Here is a 20,759-nt window from a genome sequence, read left to right on the forward strand (position 1 = left end):
GGAAATGTGAACAGAGGATAAGCCTCTTCAAAAATGCTCTTTATCCTTGGCCTAATAAAGACAGACTGTTTTAACCTAACTCTGCCATAACCCTCCCATCCCCTCAATGGCAAAGACCTATGTGAAAACCTAGAGGTCTGAACTGGCAAATTGATCAGCTATTTGTCTGTTGATTTTTCTATTGAAGGAGCTAATTTTACTTTGGGAAATGGTTATTTCTTGATTACAAGCCATCGGTTAATGCAGTCATCCTTAAAGTCCACAAATCTTGGCGCTTAGATTCATCAATGTGTTGATAACGCAATACAGTGATCAGGGTATATAAGTACACTATATATTCAGTAAATATTTCTTTGAAAATATTATTGAAAGCCTATGACATTCCAGGTACTCTGTAAGGTGGCGATGGCAATTGGCAAAACTGCATTTGCCTTCATGGAGCTTTCAGCCTCAAGACATTAACAGGTATAGACTGCAGTGACAGAGAACAAGATGTTATGAGGATCTTTAATACAATGCCCTAAGGTAGACTGTTGGCATGTGAATGGAGTTCAAGGAAGGCTTTCTTGAGGAATCAGCATTTCAATTACAATCTGAAGGATAAGTGGACATTAACCAGGAAAAGGCAAGAAGGCAGGGGGCAGGGGCAGGGGCTGGGATGAGGGAGAGCATTCTGTGCAGAGGGAAGAGCATGTCCCAGGACGGAGAAAGAAAGAAACAGAATGTATTCAGGAACATTAAGAACTATTGTAGCTGAAAGGAGAATTAGGGTAAAGGGTTTGGGAGCAGGATAAGAGATCAAACTGGAGAGGCAAGCAATCTCTACATCTCACACTGCTCATTTGCCATCTTAAGGATTTTAGTCTTTATCCTAAGAGCAGTGAAGTGCCATTGAAGAGTTTTAAGCAGGAGAGGAATACAGGGTTTACGTTTTGTAAAGATGACTCCAGCCTCAAGGTGGTGTTGGATCAGAAGCAATTAACTTCACAAATGTAATGTCTACAGAGGAATAATTAATGGAATGGTTAATGGTCTTCCGTGCTGTTAACTCTCACCCAGATCATAACTTAGGCATGCCAAAACCTTGTAAGTGAATGTGCATGTGACTTAGAGGTAAGTCTCTTTCATATAAATGTTTCATATTTAGGACTCACTTGCTAAATGACAGGGTTTAGACCAAATAACACTTAGGGCCTTCCATTTGTAAAAACAGTCCTTAAAATTCAATTGTGAATTTTATACTGCTGCTGAAGTCAATTTTGAGCCTGGGCTAAGAGCTTTAAGCTAGCGAGGCAGCTTGCCCCATTTTCTCCTACTTATTGGGGTGCTACATTGATAAAGTAAAAGATTTATTGGACAGAAGCTAATCAGCAAAGAACTATAGGTTGTTTTATTTTTAAATGGATGGTTATATCTTTAACCTAGAAGCTATGAGTGTTTGTCCAATCAGGATAATTTTTACTCCAAGTCCTAGATTACATTCCTTCCCAATTAAAGTATGCACATATGGTGAGGTAATATAAAGGGCAAGCTACCTGTGTTTTAAAATAGGAGATATCAGTAGTTTGATGAATTGGTTATCAGAAAACTGGGTAATGTGCTGATAGGATCACTAACTCACTACATTATCTTGGAAAGTATTATCCTTCTTTAGAATAAAAGTTCCTCTTGTTTAAAATGGGAGGATGGTACTAGATCAGCATTTTCGAAAGTGCTTCCTTTCAATCGTTTTTGAAAGATGTTTTATGGAGAAAAGCTGCTGTACTCTATTTTTTCTCCTTGGAGATTCAAAATCTGAGAGTACTGATGGTCTGATTCCAAAGTTTTTACTTTAACCTATACACTATATTGATATACTCCTGTATGGCCTTAGTGGGTCCCCATGCTGAACCTCAGTTTCTCCATCTGTAACATGAGGCTAGAGCAGGGGTTAACCATTTTTTTCTATAAAAGGCCTAATAAATAGTTTAGGCTTTGTTAGCTATATAGTCTCTGTTGTGACTAGTCAACTCTGCCACTGTAACCATAAACACTACACGAATGAATGAGTTTGACTGTGTTCCAATAAAACTTTATTTACAAAAACAGGCAGCAGCTTCGGTTTGGCCTATCAGCTACAGTTAGCTAAACCCTAGGGTAGAGTGTGGGCTCATTGCTCTGTTATGTTCTTGTAGCTTTCTCTGCCCCCTGAACTTCTCTGAATGGTTCATCTCCCCCGAGTTTGAAATCATCCCTCTCCAAAACTATCCCTCTGGCCTGAATTTCCAAAAGCCGACATCATCTTCTTTCTTTGACGTGTCTGTATATGTGACTGTCTCCCCAGCTGCTGAGATGCCTTCTTCGCAGCCCTGTTTTGTTTATCTTAGTCACTACCCTTCTTTAATCCCTCTGAAAGATTGGTTAGCTGGAATTCGCCTTGTCTTCCTCCTCTGGAGCCTTTGATCTGGTATTCATAAGCAGTTGCTGACAGCTAGACAGAAAAGGTGGAGCCCAGATCCTAGGCCCAAGGGCCTGGAGCATAATGAATGAAGCCTGCGTTTATTTGTGTTTCTAATTGGCACGCCCATTTCCAGATCAGCTGCAAGCCACTGCAAGCTGAGAGCAAGGGCAAGACAATGCTTTCTCTCCCAAGCCTGGTGTCCAGAGGTCCTGCTTCCGTTGAGGCAGGAGCTTGCCTTGAGTTCACTTAGAATAAGCTGCTATCTGGACCAAGCTCTGCCACTCAGTACAGGGCCACCCTGTTTTGCCACTTGAATTGTGCACCACACTGCTTTAAGGATGACATTCAGACCGTCTACGATGTAAATGGAACCCCCTGGGTTATACAAATCACTTTGCTTCTTCGGGTTTTTTTATAGACATAGAACTCTTTTGATTAAATGTCTATAAAAGAGATAAAAGTGAAACTGCTCTATTTGAAGTTGAGATGGGGTTTTAGAGTACTACCTGCTCAGTTTCCCTCTTGCCCTCTGGACGTATCTGCTGAGGTGCTTCCTGGAATCCCTAAAGTTCCTCAAGAATTTGGAAGCCACCAGATTGGATCATGAGTGTAGCTCTAGCCATTAAGAATTCTATAATCTCTCTTTTTGAATCTCAAGTACCTCCCTAGCATAGGCTAGACAGTAAAGTGGGAGCAACAGTGAAAAACAGGGGCCCTGGACTCCAGGACCTGGCAATATGGTTGCAGAGGTCTGCAGAAACTGGGAAGGAAAAATGAACTTAACAGATAAGGCCTTATAAGTAGAAAATTATTCACAGAAGAGGTGCTGCAGCAACAAAGAAAGACTTCTCGAAGAGGATAACATGGAAATGGGGCCTTGATGGGTGGAAAAGCTTTGGAGAGGCAGAGGGTGAAAGCAGGGCATTCTGGGCAGGAGAAATAGGATGAGCACAGTCATAGAGGAGGGAAATATTAGTCATGTGGGTCAAGAGAGGAAGGCACAGAACAGAGTGGAGCTTGCATAGATCAGATCTCAGTGTGCAAATAAAGAAAGAAGCAGAAAACTAAGTTTAAACAAGGGAGCATGTGAACAGGGAAAGAAAAGGGAAATGATTTATTGCACATCATCTCCAGACAGTTCACCTCCTATCTCATTGACCACTCACAACAAACTGATTATGTTACTGTTATTGACCCCATTTTATAGGATAGAGCTCCTGTAAGCCTCCTGGAGGCTCCTGGATATTAAGAGATTTGCCCTGGGTTGCAGAACTGTAATGAAGTAGAACTGAAATTTAAATAGCATTTTCTTTTTTTACTCCAAAGCTTGTGTTTCCCTTATTACATTTCACTTCATGAAAATGTAGGAATGAGGCAAGTTTTCAAAGGAAGGGTAAGATTTGTGTGAATAGGCCAGAGATAGAAAGGGATTTCTGGTTGGAAATATATCCTTGAATATTTAGGTCCTTAGAATATCATCTAGTTCAACCTATACATTTTGAACATGGGGAAAGTAAGACCCAGAGAAGGCAAAGGAAAATTTAAAGCGAATAATAGAACAAGATACATTTTTCTCTCTGAACCCTCAAGCCACTGTTCTTTCCAAGGCATCATGAGAAAACCACTACCACGATACCAGCTCATGTTCTCTGTGGGTCCTCTTTTGGACATTATAGAACTTACCTTTCTCATTTCCTCTTTCTTACCTCTCCAGAGACCACAGAGCTGGGCAGCAAGAAGGAGCTCAAGTCCATGCCCTTCATTACCTACCTCTCAGGTCTGCTAACAGCCCAGATGCTGTCAGATGACCAGCTCATCTCAGGTGTGGAGATCCGCTGTGAAGAGAAGGGTCGCTGTCCATCCACCTGTCACCTCTGCCGCCGGCCAGGCAAGGAGCAACTGAGTCCCACACCAGTGCTGCTGGAAATCAACCATGTGGTACCACTTTATACCCTCATCCAAGACAATGGCACCAAGGAGGTGAGCGTGCCTGGCCCAGCCACTAAGTCAAACCTGAGTACTGGCCCTCCCACCTCCTGCCCTGTGTACTCTTTGTCCATCATCGTCCTCATCACCATCATCATTGTCATCATCATCATTGTGATGACTAGCATTTATTGATGTTCTAAGTTACATACATAGATAGATAACATTAGCTGCTGTAACAGAGACATTCTCAAATCTCAGTGCCTTAAAATCTTGAAAACTTGAAGTCACTCTAGTTGCAGCAGAGAAGAGAAAGGCAGATAAAATAGAGGCTACTTCCTGTTGCAGAGCCCCAAATAGATACGTTTGATTGGTGGAAGCTTTACTCTGAAATGGGATTCAGAGACCCAGCCCATTCCATCTTGTGCTTCATCAACATGATGCTTCCATGGTCACTGTAGATGGAGAAAGAATACAGAGGATTGCATTTGAGAGGTTTAAATGGGCCAATTCTTGAATGTGGCACATCTCATTCTGGCTCCCATTAAATTGGGATGAACTCAGCCATAACTGACAGCTATCTGCAATGAGGAGCTGGAAATACATACTCCAAGAAAAAGGAATGGGTTCATGAACATCTAGCAGTTTCTGAGTCTTTGCATTAGTACTATATTTGGATCATCTCATTTAATCTACCTTCGAGATCTATGATTTACTTCTAAATATTGAGTTAACTCATGAAATTGCTGATATTTGATCACTTTATATATATATAAATGGCAGTTCCTCCTCATGGTTCAATCTAATATATCTGCTTTACAAGAGATTTTACAAGGAATCTCAAAGACGTTAAGTGATTTGCACAAAGTTGATCTGCTTCAGACTCTAATGTTCAACTATTAACTTATATTGTCTCTTTTTCTATTTTTGTGCCTCTCACTTTTGATCATAGAATGCAGAGCTTGAGAGGTCTGTATGAATCATTTAGTTCACTGGTTTGTAAACTTACTACACATGGAGCGCTTTTCCCAAATGCAATCTTTCATGGACCCCAATCCATAAACCAGGAATACTGAAGTCACTCTAGTTGCAGCAGGGAAGAGGAAGGTAGATAAAGCATCTCCTACTTGGTCCCTACTTTTCCCCTGCAGCAGCTCCGTAAAGCCCTGGATCTTCAAAGACAGCAATCTGGTAGACCATTGACTGAGTCCGGTACATGACTGTGGATTATGTGCCTCTCCTATAGCATCTTATTGGACTAAGTCAGTGGTGGAGAGTGGTGAGCGGTCAGGTAGAGCTTCCCAGAGAACAAAGAGGAACTGGGGGTAAGGAAGTGGGAGGTGTGCGAGGCAGAGGACCTGATGCAAAAGAGAACATGGTCTGTACAAGAAATTAAAGAAGTTCCCAACTACTAAGCCCAAGAGTCAGAGTAAGAGCAGGAGATGAAGCCAGTGGGGTGGAAGGAACCTGATCATTTAGAATATTATAAGCCAGGTCATGGAGTTCAGACCATATCCTGAGGATAATGAGATGCTGATGTTACATGTTAGCAGGAGGCTAATGTAATTACATTTTTACGGCAGAAGGTTCCTCTGGAAATAGCCCAAATTAACAACAATGGAAGAGTAATTAAATGAGGTGTGGTGAATATGGAATACTCCACAATAGTCAAAAGAAATGAACTATAGTGACATGGGCCAACATGAACGAACATAATATTAAGTGAAGCAAATAAGCTCCAAAGATCATGATGCCCTTTTCCCCTTTTAAAGTTAAAACATCCCCATTTATCTAGCTAGCTAGCTAGCTTATCTGCACACGTAAATACATGCACAATTTCAATACCTTTTAGGAGTAAGTTCAGATGTAATAAAACTATTTTAAAAGGAAAGCAAGGAAACGATGAATGTAGGATTCAGGATGAATGATTATCTTGTGTAGAGAAATACAGAATGATGTCATGAAGGAGCCTGTGTTACATGTAGGTAGTCAGATACCTAGCCAGTGTTTTGGGAGGTATATTTGTGAAAGTTTGTCAAAGTATTAAAACTAACTAGCTAAATGAATGAATGATTAAATAAATAAATAAAGCCTAACCATGCATGGTCCGACAGTGAGCTTGAATCATGAACCAAGCATTGTGAATAATTTAATTCAGTGACATAGAGTTCCCTAAAACCAAGAAACAATTAAAAAGCACACACACACACACACACACAATTCTGGTTGCAGGGTGAGAACAGATTGTGTAAACAAGAGTAGAAGCAGGAAGATCAGTTTGGAGGTGATTGCAGCTTCCAATGTAGAACAACTGTGGTCTGACCAGTGTTGTCGTGGTGAGGATGAGAAAGCGGCACATTGGATTGATGTGTGGGGGTCAACTCTTCAGTACTTGCTGAGTGAGGATATGAATAACCTATTTCCCGCCTATGTAAGCTTGCCCCAGCGGCTGACTCTCTTGGGCTCATTGTCCTCTTCTTTAGTGTCGTACAATGCTAGTCAGGTCTTAAGACTTCTGCAATGCACTCTTGGCACATGTGCAGAAGCATGGGGCATAGTGGTTCCTTTTCTCTTTGTTTAAGAACCACCTTCTCCCCAGTGTGGAATCCTTATCAGTTTCCCTCAGCATCATTGACATCTTTAGTTCTATGGACTCCCAATGGGGTCTTTCTGAGGCAGATTTATGGGATCTAATCAGAGAACTCCCAGTGTGTGAAAGTGGTCACTAGATGTCACTGTTCTCCTTATAGGAGACCTAGAGTACCAACTAGCCATTCATTAATTTAGTAAGCATCTTTTGAGCACCTACTGTATGCCAAGTACTGTGTTATGCATTGAGAAGTTAATTGGATGACAAACGGACATGGTCTTTATATTCATGGAGTCTACAGACTTGGGGAGAAGACAGATATTGATGAAATGTTCACACACATAATAGGTAAATGCAGGCTGTGCAAAGTGCCCCAGTGAAGTCTCAGCCAGTGGGTTGAAAGGTGTAATAGGGGACCTTGTATGGGCAGCAAAGTCTTCCCTGAGGAAGTGACATTTAAACTGACTCCTTAGGGGACAGCTGCATAAAGTGAATATGGAAGACTGGATTTAGGGTTGGAAGAAGAGCAGGTGAGTATTCTAGGTTGTAGCCTGAAAAATGATCAAGCATGGTCCATTTGGAGAACTGAATGAAAACAAGTGTGGCTGGGGCAGAGATGGATGGGCAGCTCACCTACAGCACTAAGAAGAGGCAGGCAGGGCCAAAGCAGGCAGAGCTGTGGAGACTGTAGTGAGGAGTGTGGCCCCAGAGGAATGCGGAACCATGGAGGAGTTAGAGCAGACAGACAGGCATTGCAATCTTCTCAGTTCCACGCTCCTTCCCTGGTAGTGATTCCTGCAAGAAAATATTCGAGCCTTTGGTCTAGAGCTGGCTTCCTCCCGTGTCTTGTCCTCCTCCCCAAACCCCAATGTCAACCTTGTCTATAAAGTTCCATAGCAGCCCAGGAGCTGCAGGATATTAGGCATTTTCAAGGAAGCCAGGCCATGTTAGATGTCTGGAAATAATCTTGGAGTCAGAAATGTGTTCACCAAGAGAGGCTTGTGTTGAGAGAAAGCAGCTACTCTCTTTCTCTGTCATTTGTTTATTCCACCTCTGCCTCAAACCCCCATTGCCCTTCTCTCCCATGACTTCTTCATCTCTCTGCTCTCTCTGCAGCCTGAGGCCCAAGGCCACTTGGATAGAAAGCAATGGGTCTTGACCTCTGGTCTGAGTCTGAGCTATAAGGTTAACTCATAGCAAGGCCTTGGGCATGTCAGTTTGCCTTTCTGGGCCTCTCTTTTCCCACCTGTAAAACAGGTAGATTGAGTGAGTCTCTTTCTGAGTTTCTCTCGGAGTTTCCTTCCAGAAACATTATCTAAGTGGAGGCCGACAGTGCAGGCTCTCTGCTCTCACCAGCTAAATTTGGGATCCTGCCTCAATTCCCTATTCACTGGGGATGTTGAATGACCTCTTTAAGCCTCAGTTTCTACATCTTAAAAAAGCATAGTCTTATGATCCCTACTTTGTGGGGATCAAAGAGATGATAAATGCATGCTCTCTGGCACACAGCATGTGATGAACAAATGTTGTCGGTGATAAAGATCAACGCAATGTTTTTTCTAAAAAATTGCCCCTTCCTCGGCTCATGCTTTCTACAGTCCCTTCTCTTCAAGGTAGTACTGGGTAACTTTGCTGATGCCCAAAGAATGGGCATCATGGACATGACATTTAAAGAAGGATCCATATTTTACATGGGAGAGGTCAGTGATTAATCCAGAAGGGCAAACTGCAAATGGAGGGATTTTAGGACCATTTTGTCACTTCATAAAAGATTGCTGCAACTCAAGTTCTGTGAGTCAGGGATACCATAGATAGAATTACATAGACATAAGAGGATTTCCTTCTCTACCGATCCTCCAGTAGCAGAATAGAACCATTCTTCTGGGTGAGAACCTTTGACTGGGTTATTTGAAGAACTGAATCAACTCCTCAGTCCCATTTTGTGTCAGGGTCACTGAGTCTCAGAGACGGATTCTGGCTTGACCAAGGTTTGAGGAGAAGCGTTGGTCTCAGATTCTGGACCACAGCCGGGCTATGCACTGGATGGCCTTAAGGACTACTGGGCACTAAGTAGCTCCTTGGATTGTTAGGGTGTCCTTGGGTCCATCCCAGTGAATGCATAGGAAAGGATTATGCCTTCCATCTCAGCTGAAAAGAAACCCTTAGTTGCACTTTGTAATGTGGTTTTGAACAAGGAAAATGACTTTGTAATGAACAATTTAATTGAAGTGTAAATCTCTTGCCTCCACCTGTTAAATGGCCCTTACACACCCCAAAATGGAGCTTGGCTCAGCGTAGACATGCTGTTTAATCTTTAGAGACATTATTTGGTTATAAACTTAGCCTGTGGGTGAAGAAGGGTTCCTTGTTGGGGAGACAGAATATGTCAAGGTGAACAGGCGTTCAGCACTAGGTGGAATCCATCTCTGTCATTTACTGTTTGTGATTTTACATTTACTCATTCATAAAGTAGGTATCATAGTATCTATCTCTACCCATTTGGGATTTGAGTTTTCTCTGGTAGAACTAGAGATCTGGGACACCTGAAATTTGAGCTAGGCTCTGTTCTTGATTGCTATAGGGCGTTGACCATGTGTTTCTACTGTTTAGGTTTCTATACTTTCACAGAGCTTGACTGTGAAAGGATCAGAACTAAATTCTACTCTGGATACAAAGGAAATATTGTGAGTTTGGAAGAGGCATCCACTGACCTCTGATTTATATCACATCCAGAGAAACACAGATGTATATTTTAACCCCTCCCAGTGATACAGTATTTATTTATAAACAGATATGGATATTAAAATCAGGCCCTATTTATTTTACAGAGAGGTAAGACTGGTACCTAGAGATGAGGAATCACTTGCTGTAGGTCACACAGTCAAATCTGAATTTGATGTAGTTAGTGTGAACCTCAGAAATATCTTTCATATCTCTGGGACTCAATTTCCTTATCTGTTAAATGGGTAGTGGCAGCATTCCCCAGAGGGATCCTATGTAGAGAAATTCAGAAATCATTAGCAATCGTGTTTTGAAAAGTTTAAAAATACTCTGTGGATCTGGATGATTCTTTTCTAGTCCTCAAGTCTCCTGACTTCCAATCTTTTGAGTTTTTTTTTTTCCCCCTTTCTTATTTTTCTTTTCATGCTGCCCTAGGAAGAACCGTGTCTTGTAATTTTGGTCTTGTAACTGTCCGGCTTCCAGCAGATCTCCCTGGGCCAGAAAGATGTGTCTGCTCCATTTGCACTTCTTGGCTTAAACTGAGAAGAGAATTCCAAGGACTACTCTTTGAAAAGAAATTAATAACCGAGGCCCCCGACCCCTTCACCATTACTACGACACTACCATGACCACCACCATTATCCCTGCTGCCACCACCACTCTGCCACCAGCACTATCACCACTTTTATTTGGGTGCTTAATGCACGTCAGATCCTGTGCTAGGAAATGGGTTGCAGAGGGAATAAGTAAGACACAGACTGAGCCTTCAAGAACCTTGCAGTCTAGAGATTGAGGCAGAAGCACATAAGCAACTATAATCACTTTCATATGCTTCAATTATGCATGATTTATTTCAAATAATACAATAGACATTCCAACAGTGTTAGAAGAGAGAGAGAGAGAGAGAGAGAAAGAAACTCTGAGAGGGACAATCTGGAAACGATTCTTGGGGCAGAAAAAGTGAGTATGGGCAGATAGTGGAATAGCTTGAGGCAAGTCTGTGGATGATGAAGATTAATAATATCTACCAGATGTATACTATGAGCCAAAATCTGTGCTAAGGGCATAACATGCTTTATCTCATTTACTCATCTAACAACTTATAAGAAAAGTACTATTATCATCCCTATTTAACAGGTGAGGAGACTGAGGCTCAGAGAAGCTTGAATCCAGGTCTATGAAACTCATCTAGATCAGAGTTGAAAAACTATGGCCTTATGAGCTAAATCCAGCTGGCCAATTTTTCTTTTTTTTTTTTTTTGCTGACTGTTTTTATAAGTAAAAATTATTGAAACACAGCCATTGGTTTACATATTGTCTATGGCTACTTTCTTGCTACAAATACAGAGTATGGCTCACAAAGACAAAGATATTTATGTCTAGCCGTTTAGAGAAAAAGTTTGTTTGCCAAACCCTGATCTAGAATAAGGGTTATAGGAAAAGAAAGAGAAAGTTGCAAAGTCAAATACCAACTGTGTGTCAAAACATTTAAGATTGAATAATAAAGCCTAACAATTATTGAGTGCTAACTCTGTCCTAGGCACTTTGAAAAGCGGTTTGTGTATATTAATACACAAACTTTTACAACACCTTTGAAATATATGCATTTGAAGTATGCATCAATATGCCCATTTCGCAAGTAAACAAAACAAATCTGAGGCTAGTGATGTGTGAGGTCAAAATTCAAATCCAGGATATCTGATTCCAAAGCTTATATACTTAATCAGGCACTCAGATAACAAGCCTGAAAGATTTGAGAGTTAAAACTAGAAAAGTAATATGTAAATGGCTGAAATATAGACGACCCTGAGTGCTGTGTTGCAGGATGTGAGTACTGTCTAAGCAATAAGGAGCCTTTCAAGGCTCTGGATCAAGGCAGAAATGTAACTAGATGTGACCTTCAGGTTAAGAGCTGCAGCAACAGTCAAAGGGTGTATTGCAGGGACCAGGGCTGGTTTTAGGGCAAGGGTTATTAGTTTGGGGTCCATGGATCACTGATTTTAAAGCATCTTTGGATTTCCATACCCTGAAAGTTTATGCATTTTAATTTTTATTCTGGAAAGCAGATCCATGGTATCAACAAATGTTTGATGTGTTCTTGACCCAAATGTTGTAGAAACACTAAAATAAGAGAACCTCTTAACTCGGAGTCTACTGCAGAAGTCCATGTATGGGATGAATAGGGAGGGTGAGGATTCAAATAATTTTAATAAATAGTTACAAAAGGCCACCTTTGGGCATATATCCCCACCCTCTAGAAACTTAATTGCCATGACATTTGGGGGAGGGGACTATAAAACAAGTATTCCACACAGTAAATAATACAGTCTATTAGAAGCTGATGGGGAAAAAATGGAGCAGTATAAGAGAAATCAGGAGCACTTACCTAGTGGCATGGGGGGGTCTGGATTTCAGTGTGTCTCCAAGTGAATCAATCACTTGGAGTGGGCATGGGGGAAAACATTTGTTAAAAATCCAGATTCTTGGCCTCCCTCTCAGACCTTCAGATTCTGTTTTTTCTGGAGTGCAGTGCTGGGAACTTCATTTTTATGAGTTGCCCAGGTGATTCTGATACATGCTATGCTTCAGAATCACTACCCTGAAGCATGATTCATACATCCTTTCTTATTCTTAGATTCCTTCAGGGGATCCCTTGCTTAAGGGTTGAGAGAGTCAAGTACTTCTTATAATCTAGCTTAAATCTTTTCTACTATTGTGGACCACTTCCTCTCCATCTTGGTTTATTTTGAGAAGGAGGTGAACTGGCTAGGACCAGACGTCAAGGAAGATCAAAGAAAAAGAGGGAGAAATAAGCCACATATTACTCAACGCACTCATGGTCAATTACAAAAGAGGAACTTAATTCTTGGCTTGTCTACTTGCCAAACTGGAAAATGTAGCTATTTCATGGGACCAGAAGGCTCTACCAGTTTCAATAAGGCGTGCAAGACATAAAATCTTAGCAAAGGCAAGCATTTTTGCATGTCACAGAGTAGAGTGTTCCTTTTTACAATTTTTAATGGACATTGAATTCAGTTGTTAAATGTGATTAAAAAAAGAGAAGTTGTACTTTAAGTAATAACAGCCATTCACTGAGACTTAAATTGTGCCAGGAGCTCAGCCTAATACTTTACATACTAAGATCATTGACCATTCTCATCAGCTCCCTGTGGGGCGACCATCATTATCCCTATTTTCCAAGTGTGAACACTGAGGAGTAAAGTCACTTGCCCCAACGTCTCAAAAATAGGCACTAGTAGGGTAAGGATCTGAACTCATACGTTTGTCGAGTTTTTTCTCACTTTGCTATACTTTCTCTAAATAGCAACTTTGCTTTAACTTTTTAGTGTGATAAATGGAAGTCTAATGTGTCCTAAAGACACTATCACTGAATTCTCTTACCTCCTCCAGCTACTTTCTCTCCATCTCTATACTTAATAGCCAAAATTCTTGAAAATTATTTTTCTACATTTCTTTGTACCTCTTCCCGTTCATACCCCAGGATCAGCTCCCACCATCCAAGGGAAATACAGTGGCTTCTCATTTGACCTCTGCAGAGCACTCTACCTTTGCATGAATGACCTTGCCCTTCTTCCCAACCGTGTTTTCTCTCTTGTAATCCAGAAACAAGGTGACATCCTTGACGCCTCTGTTTCCTTCCCACCTGCATAGACTTCCCCTACAAGACAACTAAGTAGTAAATCCTGCAAATTTTTCTTCTCTAGTATGTTTCAAATATGTTCATTTTCACCCAGCTAATCCAAGTCACTCTTGCCTGGGCTATTGCAGTAGACCCCTAACTGACTAAGAACAACCTTTGCCCCTCCAACAACTTCTCTTACCTGCGGCCAGAATGATATTTTCGAAACTGGAATTTGCTCATAACATTTTCCTGATTAAATCCCTTTACTGGCTTCCAGTTGCTCTTAAGGTCAAGACAAGTTCCTTTCCATGGGATGCAGGACTCATCACATTCCCCTACCCCCTTGCCCTGTGTGCCCAGTCACAGGAATCTTCCAGTTTCTGGAAAACACCATGTTTTGTCATGCTAAAGAACCTTTGTGCATGCAATTTCCTCTATTTGGAATGCCTTTACCCCTCCTCTTCCCTTCTTACACAGAGTTAACTGCTACTCATCTATCAGATTGCAGATTGTCCTACATTTGATCAATTCTCTCTATTTGTACCTTCTTGAGTCTTTTCATCTGTTTCTGATAGCCATTATTATAGTTTCTAATTATGTTTTTATTTTCTGTGTTATTGTATTAGTGCATAAACTATATGGACCAGGGACTGGACCAACTTTTTCTCAGTTTTGCAAATAACAACTTCTAGTGTAGTGCCTTATACATGGTAGAAAGTCAATAAATATATTTTTAATGAGAATAATTGAATGAAGGAAGGAAGAATGGTCACCAGTGTATATTGATATATATACAAGATGTTTTCACATAAACTTGCTTCCCTCATCCTCTCAATAAGCCTATGCAAACAGCAATTTTATCATCATTTTTTTAGAGAAGGAAACTGAGGCTCAGAGAAATGTACCACCATCTGAGGTCCCACAGGGTTAATAAATGCCAGAGCCAGGGCTGGAATCCCTTTTCCAGCTGTCCAGTATCCACTCATTCATCACACCACAATCATTTATCTGAGGGTGTCACGCAAAGACTACCCCAGCCAGGGCAGCACTGGGCTTCCAGGAACAGAGAGAGCTGCAGGCCCTGGCCCTGTTGGAGCTTAGCCCTGTTCACAGGGGGGCTCTTCTTGGGTCATTAGGCAACTTCAGTCAACAGGGATGCTAAGGGCCCAGAGAGAATTCACAAACAATCCAACTCTCTCTCTTTCTATTTGTCTCTAATCTAAGAAGGAAAAAGAAAAAAAAAGTCCTTCCAGATGTGCCTCACAATTCACCAGGCGGATGCAGTTGAAAGCAGCATGTGCTTGTACCATTACACAGCCAATCATGTTGTGCAGTGCCTTCTTTAGTCAGTAGAAACACATCATTCCTAGGATCCCTGAGCAGAAGGTTCCAGGTTATAAAGTCCAGGATTGGGGGGAGACCCATGAGGAATGTAGCTTCTCCTTGAGCCATGAGTTTCTTGTCCTTTTTAGCTTCATCTCTAAAGTATCCCATTTTGGGGAAGGACTATCAGGTCCCTGGGTCTTTTGCTACTCACCCTCAAGCAAATTTAGTTTATAAAATTGTCACATACATGTGTATGGATAGAATGGTGTAATAAACCCCATGATCAACTCGTTGCCAACACTGCTTAGCTGACTCTTCCATCAGTTTCCCCACTGAGTAATTTTTATATGTATCTCAAACATTATATAATTTTATCTGTAAATATTCAAATCCATATCTCTAAAAGATAAAACACTCGCAAAAAATAGCCTCAATGTCTTTATCATACTCCGTCAAATTAATAATTCTTCAATATCATCAAATATCCAGTCAGTATTCACACTTACCAGATTGTCTTATGATTTTTCGTACCAGTTTTTTTTTTTTAAATTAAGATCTAAATAAAGTCCATACATTGTAATTGACTGGTAAAGCTTTTAAGTCTCTTATAATCTAGGGCCTCCCCACCTCTTTTTATTCCTCATGATATTTTACTGATAAAGATAGATTGTTTGTCCTGTAAAGTTTCCCACATCCTGGAGTTTTCTGGTTGCTTCCTCATGGTATCATATAACATATTATTCTACCCTTATTTCTTGTAACTTGTTAATTAGGTCTAGTGACTTGACCAGATCCATGCTTAAATTTTTGGCAAGCTGCCATAAATAGGTATTCATAGACCTGTAGACAAAGATGATCTAATTGAACAACTTGAGCTTTCTACTGTAGTAGTTAATAGTGTGAGTTAGGTGCTGGGCAGTTTCATTATCAAGTCCTGGTTGTTTCCTTTCCAGCTATGTGGCTTTTAGTAAGGCCACTGAGCCTCAGTTCGTTCAACTCTGATGTGGGATTGATAATTATACCCGATATCTGAGGTTATTAAATGACACAGGCATTTAACATGCCTGGCACATAGTAAAAGCTAGCTCCTACTTCTACTCCTCCATTCCTGTTTTTCCTACTGCTTCTCCTTTTCCTCCACATTTTATTGTTTATTTTATGATCATAGCAGTGCCTATAAGGAAGAAAGAGCAGGTGAACTTGGGAATGAAAGGGATTATACAAGCATCTCATCCAACTCTATCCTATAGTTCAGTTCCTTTCTACCACATATGAAAGAGGCTATGGAGCCCATGTTTGAATTCTCCCAAAAGTGGTTGCTGGGTGAACCCTAAGTAGCCTGCTTTACTCACTGCTGGGACAGCCTTCCTTATATTGAGTTGAAATATTTCGCTATGTATTTCCCATACTCATTTCTAGTTCTATTCATTGGCACGACACCAAACAAATCTTATCTATTGACTTAATAGACTGAGCATATGCTTTGGAGTCAGAGTGATAAAGTTCAAAGTTATCAGTCTAACCAAAAATGTCTGCATGTTTTTGGAAGGTTATTTGTTTTTAAACATCTGTTTTCTCATCAGTAAGAAGAGATTAATAAATTCTACCTTATAGGATTGTTCTGCAAATGAACTGAGATAATCCATGTAAGGGGCTTAGCAACAATGTTTGGCACATAGAAGAAGCCCAATAAACATTAGTCTTCTTTCCCAGTTCTAAGTGACAGTTTTTCAAATATTTGAAGACATTTAGGTCTTGACTAGATTTTTCTTCTCTCCTGGTAAGCATCTCCAGTTCCTTCAAGAGTTTTTCATCACTTGAGTCTTACCTCAGACTCAATCTTACTCCAGCCATCCTGATTATTAGCCTCTGAATGAACTCTACTAGGTGTAAGGACTTCTTAATGTTTGGGGTATGATTTATAAGGAAAGAAATTATAGCACATAGAGACTGGCTTCATTTATGTATAGGACTAAGGGTAGACTCTAAGGGTACCAGACTATTGGATTTGTTCTGGATCACAACAGCCACTCTCTTCAGTGCCAGGAACATAATAAGTATTCACAACATGACTTTTAAGTGGCTAAAGGAAGCTCAGAAGAATTCTTTTATCAACATCACTCAGTTAGTACATTGTGGAGCCAGGATTTAAACTCAGGTTTCTGTGGTTCCATAGCATATGGTTTCAATGGTAAGCTCTAAAGTCTTTGGCTCTTTCCTCTACCCTTTGACATGGATGATCTTGCTCTCTCATTAAGTAGCCTTTCTTGGATTTTAGAGTTCCTCCTGCCATTATCCTCTTCTTAACCTTTTTTGATGGTAAAACTGCTTGCTCTTTTCTCATCTTTTAGTCACTTCTCAGTCACTTGATAAAGGGGTTCTGGTGCCACCATCTAACTGAAGTTTTTAAGTAACTATCTAACAAAGACCTGCTAGTAACTTAATCTAGAAACCTCTTCTCAACCCTTTGTTAGAAAGCAAATCATATCTATCTAAAGTCTCATAAGACCTTGGACTTCTATCCTTCAATTTTAGATTACCCCAGCCTGAATCTATTCCAGAGATTATTGCTTCCCTTTGAAAAGATAAGAGGAATACCAAGAAATGGAAGCTAGGGGTTGGGGGTGGGAGCATATGTTAGTGAGACTCAGTCCACAGTACCGCAGTACTACCCCTCTGGTTGTTGTTTCTCAAATGCACAAATTCCTCTTTTGAATGGAGCTGGAGAAAATATAGGTATCATTTCCTTGGCTGCTTAAGAAAATGTCATGCAATGGGTTGAGTTAAGTAATGAGACTTTATTGGCTCACAATTTTAAGAGTAGGAAACAGTCCAAATTAAGATGTCATCAATGTGATGCTTTCTTCCTGAAGATTGGGGTGCTGGGGCTGACTGCCAGTGACCCTTGGTCCTAGGCTCCTCTGTCAACATGGCAATGCACATGGCAGCCTCTTCTTCTTTTCAGGGTTCCATTGACCTTCAGCTTCTTGTTTCCCTTGGCTTTTTCTCTCTGTATTTCATTCTGTTTATTCAGGATTCCAGTAATAGGATTAATACCTGTCCTGATTGAGATGGGCCACAGCTTAACTGAAGTAACCTCATCAAAAGGTCCTTCTTAAAATGGATTCACACCCCAGAAATGTACTAAGTTTAAGAACATATTTCTCTGGGTATATCACTCCAAACCACCATGGGTATGTAAATATGGATTTAGTTTATTTAAAAAAAATATCTAGAAGGGAAATAGCTATGTTGAAGGTAAACAGACTTCTCAGGAAAAAAGACATTTTAGAGGATTTTGGTGAGATGTTCTAGAAAGTGTCCAACTTTGGATGTTAACCAGATCTAGATTTGGGTGCTTATACACAGGTAACTTCACCTACTTGAGCTCCACTTTCTTATCTGCAAGTTAGAATAATAAAGGACCAGCTAATTGAGTGGCTTGGGTTACTATATAGGATATAGGATGATGGATGTAAAAAAAAAAAAAAAAGATTGTTCTAGAATCAGGTTTATATTCCCACTTTGCCACATACTATGGCATCATCATTAGTTTCTCAGAACCTCAGTGGGTATGATATTAGTAATTAACTTGTGAAGTTGTTGCTGGTTAAATAAAATTATGCAAGTAAAGCATTTAGTAATGCCTAAAATGGTTAAACAGTTGATGAATATCATTTGCAGCCTCTTTCCCCTTCCTTCTTCTCCAAATTCATCTTACCCATCCACATCTTTCTTCTTTTCCTCCTTTCTTCTGCTTCTGCTCTTGCTTCTTCTCATTAAAGCATCCAGCACACAATAGGTATAGAATATATGTAAAACCCTTACCCTTAGACCACCCCTGATCAAAAAATAAAAAGTGTATTCACTTCATAGAGACTAGGAAAGGCATACTTGCCCAAAGGCGAAGATGATCTTAATGTCTCTGACAGCTAATTCCAGAGGCATATTTTTTTCCAATGGAAAAATAATAAAAATAATAAGAATAATTCTGAGTGAGTATAGGTATGCCTAGATCTTTTGTGTGTCTGACAGCTTTGTTTCAATGATGTTCATAAATTGGCTTCCATCTTCATAAATTGGCTTCCATCTAGAGAAAACCCAAGTTTAGAACTTAGTCAATATTTACTTAATTATCAAATATGTTTGTGAGTGTGTCTGGGTATATAGATTTGTAATTATTTTAGGCACTTTATAAGTAATCCTCATAACATATCTTATTAAGGTAGATATTAATATATCCCATTTATATATGCATAAAGTGAGGAGAGTTTGCTACTTCCATCAGCTTGCTTGGTAATAGCATTAGGAGTCTGTTGCAAGACAATGCTGTCTACCTCTATGCTTTGCTGCTTCTCCAGCATATGTAACATTCCATGCTGAGGAGTTAAGGGATCTGGACTCCTTAGTGTCCAAGTTAACATGATGGAAATGTGCCACAATGAACCTTCCAGGAATCTTCCCATTCATAACTTCCTCAGCCAAATTTCTTAGGCTCCTTTCCAGAGACAAAGATAAGATCAGTATGGGTCTAGATTAGATCATGTCTGTCCCTGGCCTCTAGTCTTTTATCTCCCTGCAGCTACCCATAGTTCCAACAATAGAAACTCCACCATCAGGAGAAGCTATTTCTCTCAGATACCTCCTAAGGGAAAATGGGCATACTAGAAAAATGAAGCCACTAGTGACCACAGAAAGGAAATTTTGTAGTCCTTTACTCAGGAACTCATCATTAACTTGAGCTAGCATTTAGCGATGCAAATTCGGCCATCTTGGACAAATCCTCTACTTAAAAATTTCTTATCTACCTCTCAACTCCAGATGTTCTGGCCACAGGGGAGAGGAATTATTATATTTCAAAGATCATCAGTCTTAGGAAGCAGGTCTTTTCTATTGGGTGGGACTAGAATCCTTGGCTAAAGCCTCCCCTTAGGAAAAGTGTGTGAGTTTCAAGGTTTCTTCTTCCAGTATTAGGCAAGCCAGGAGCAACGCCTTGTGCAAGACAGGCCAAAAGGAGCAGACATCCTCTGAAGAACTTGAATTTGTACAAGACTAAGAAGCCCTTACAATTCAAGGTCACAGAGCAAGATGCCTTGAGAAGATAACTCATAATTAGATGGATGCGGCTACTGGTATGACTGCATCTTCTCCCTGGAATCATAACTAATGTTTCTTATTGTTCACAATTGGTCTGCTGTTCATACTTTCACAACTGCTATCAACTCAATGACAAGCAGAACAAATGGTCTGGAGACAGTTTGGAACAATGTAAGCACTATTTATTATCCTGCTGACTGAGCAGGTTTACTAGGATCACATAGGTTAAACATCCATTCTTCTATTCCTCAGACTTTACCACTCACCTATTCATTTATTAATGCAGCAAACATTTATGGATCACTACTTTGGGCTGGGTCTTGTATAAGGAGCTTCTGATACACATCAAGAAAGAATACATAATTCCATAAATAGCACAGACATACAAAATAATAATTCAATAAAATACAGTAAGTTCACTAACAGATGTAACCAAAATGTAGTGGGCAAATTTGATTTGCATGGATGAGTTTCTAGAGAAGACTGTGGTTGCAGTGAGTCTTAAAGAATGAATAGGGTTTGATCAAAGATTGAAGGAAAGGCATTATAGGTGGGGGAAAACAATGTATAAAGACACAGTGTATAAAATTTTGTTGTGTGCATGGGCCATGAAAAATGGTCCAATATAGCATCTGTGGGTATGTTCCTATGTACATGGGGCAGACTATGGTGGTGGGATGAGGACAGAGGGATTGTTTGGGATCACCTGTGAAGGGTTCTGAGTGCAGGCTAAGGAATAGAGTCCTTATACTTAGTCAAAATTCTTTAAGTTTTCTAAACGAAAACCCAGGGAAACTTTCTAAGAAAAATGGGAAATTATTAGAATGAAACAATGATTTTTTCAAGGGCAGAGAACACAGCTGAGCTATCAGCATCTGGGAAGCCACTCTCAACAGTAACCCTGGAGTCATTCTTCTCTGCTTTTCTGTGCACTTGCAAGCTCTTTCTTTCTCTCTCAACTTTTCTGATCTCAGTGTGTATAGTTTAACATCACAAGCCCAGCTCACCCAAATCCT

General features: G+C 40.3%; 1 protein-coding gene across 7 annotated transcripts in view; it reads left to right on the forward strand.

Annotated features, from left to right (window-relative positions):
• ASTN2 (astrotactin 2) overlaps positions 1-20,759 on the forward strand; it is a 903,825-nt gene that overhangs the window by 699,599 nt on the left and 183,467 nt on the right. For all 7 annotated transcript variants that reach the window (XM_077143577.1, XM_077143583.1, XM_077143589.1 and 4 more), the window contains one exon: positions 4,155-4,420. In XM_077143577.1, coding sequence (XP_076999692.1) covers positions 4,155-4,420 — 266 coding nt within the window. The remainder of the gene's footprint in view (positions 1-4,154; positions 4,421-20,759) is intronic.

The sequence above is a fragment of the Tamandua tetradactyla genome, chromosome 2, assembly GCF_023851605.1.
Source record: "Tamandua tetradactyla isolate mTamTet1 chromosome 2, mTamTet1.pri, whole genome shotgun sequence".
NCBI classification, from domain to species: domain Eukaryota; kingdom Metazoa; phylum Chordata; class Mammalia; order Pilosa; family Myrmecophagidae; genus Tamandua; species Tamandua tetradactyla.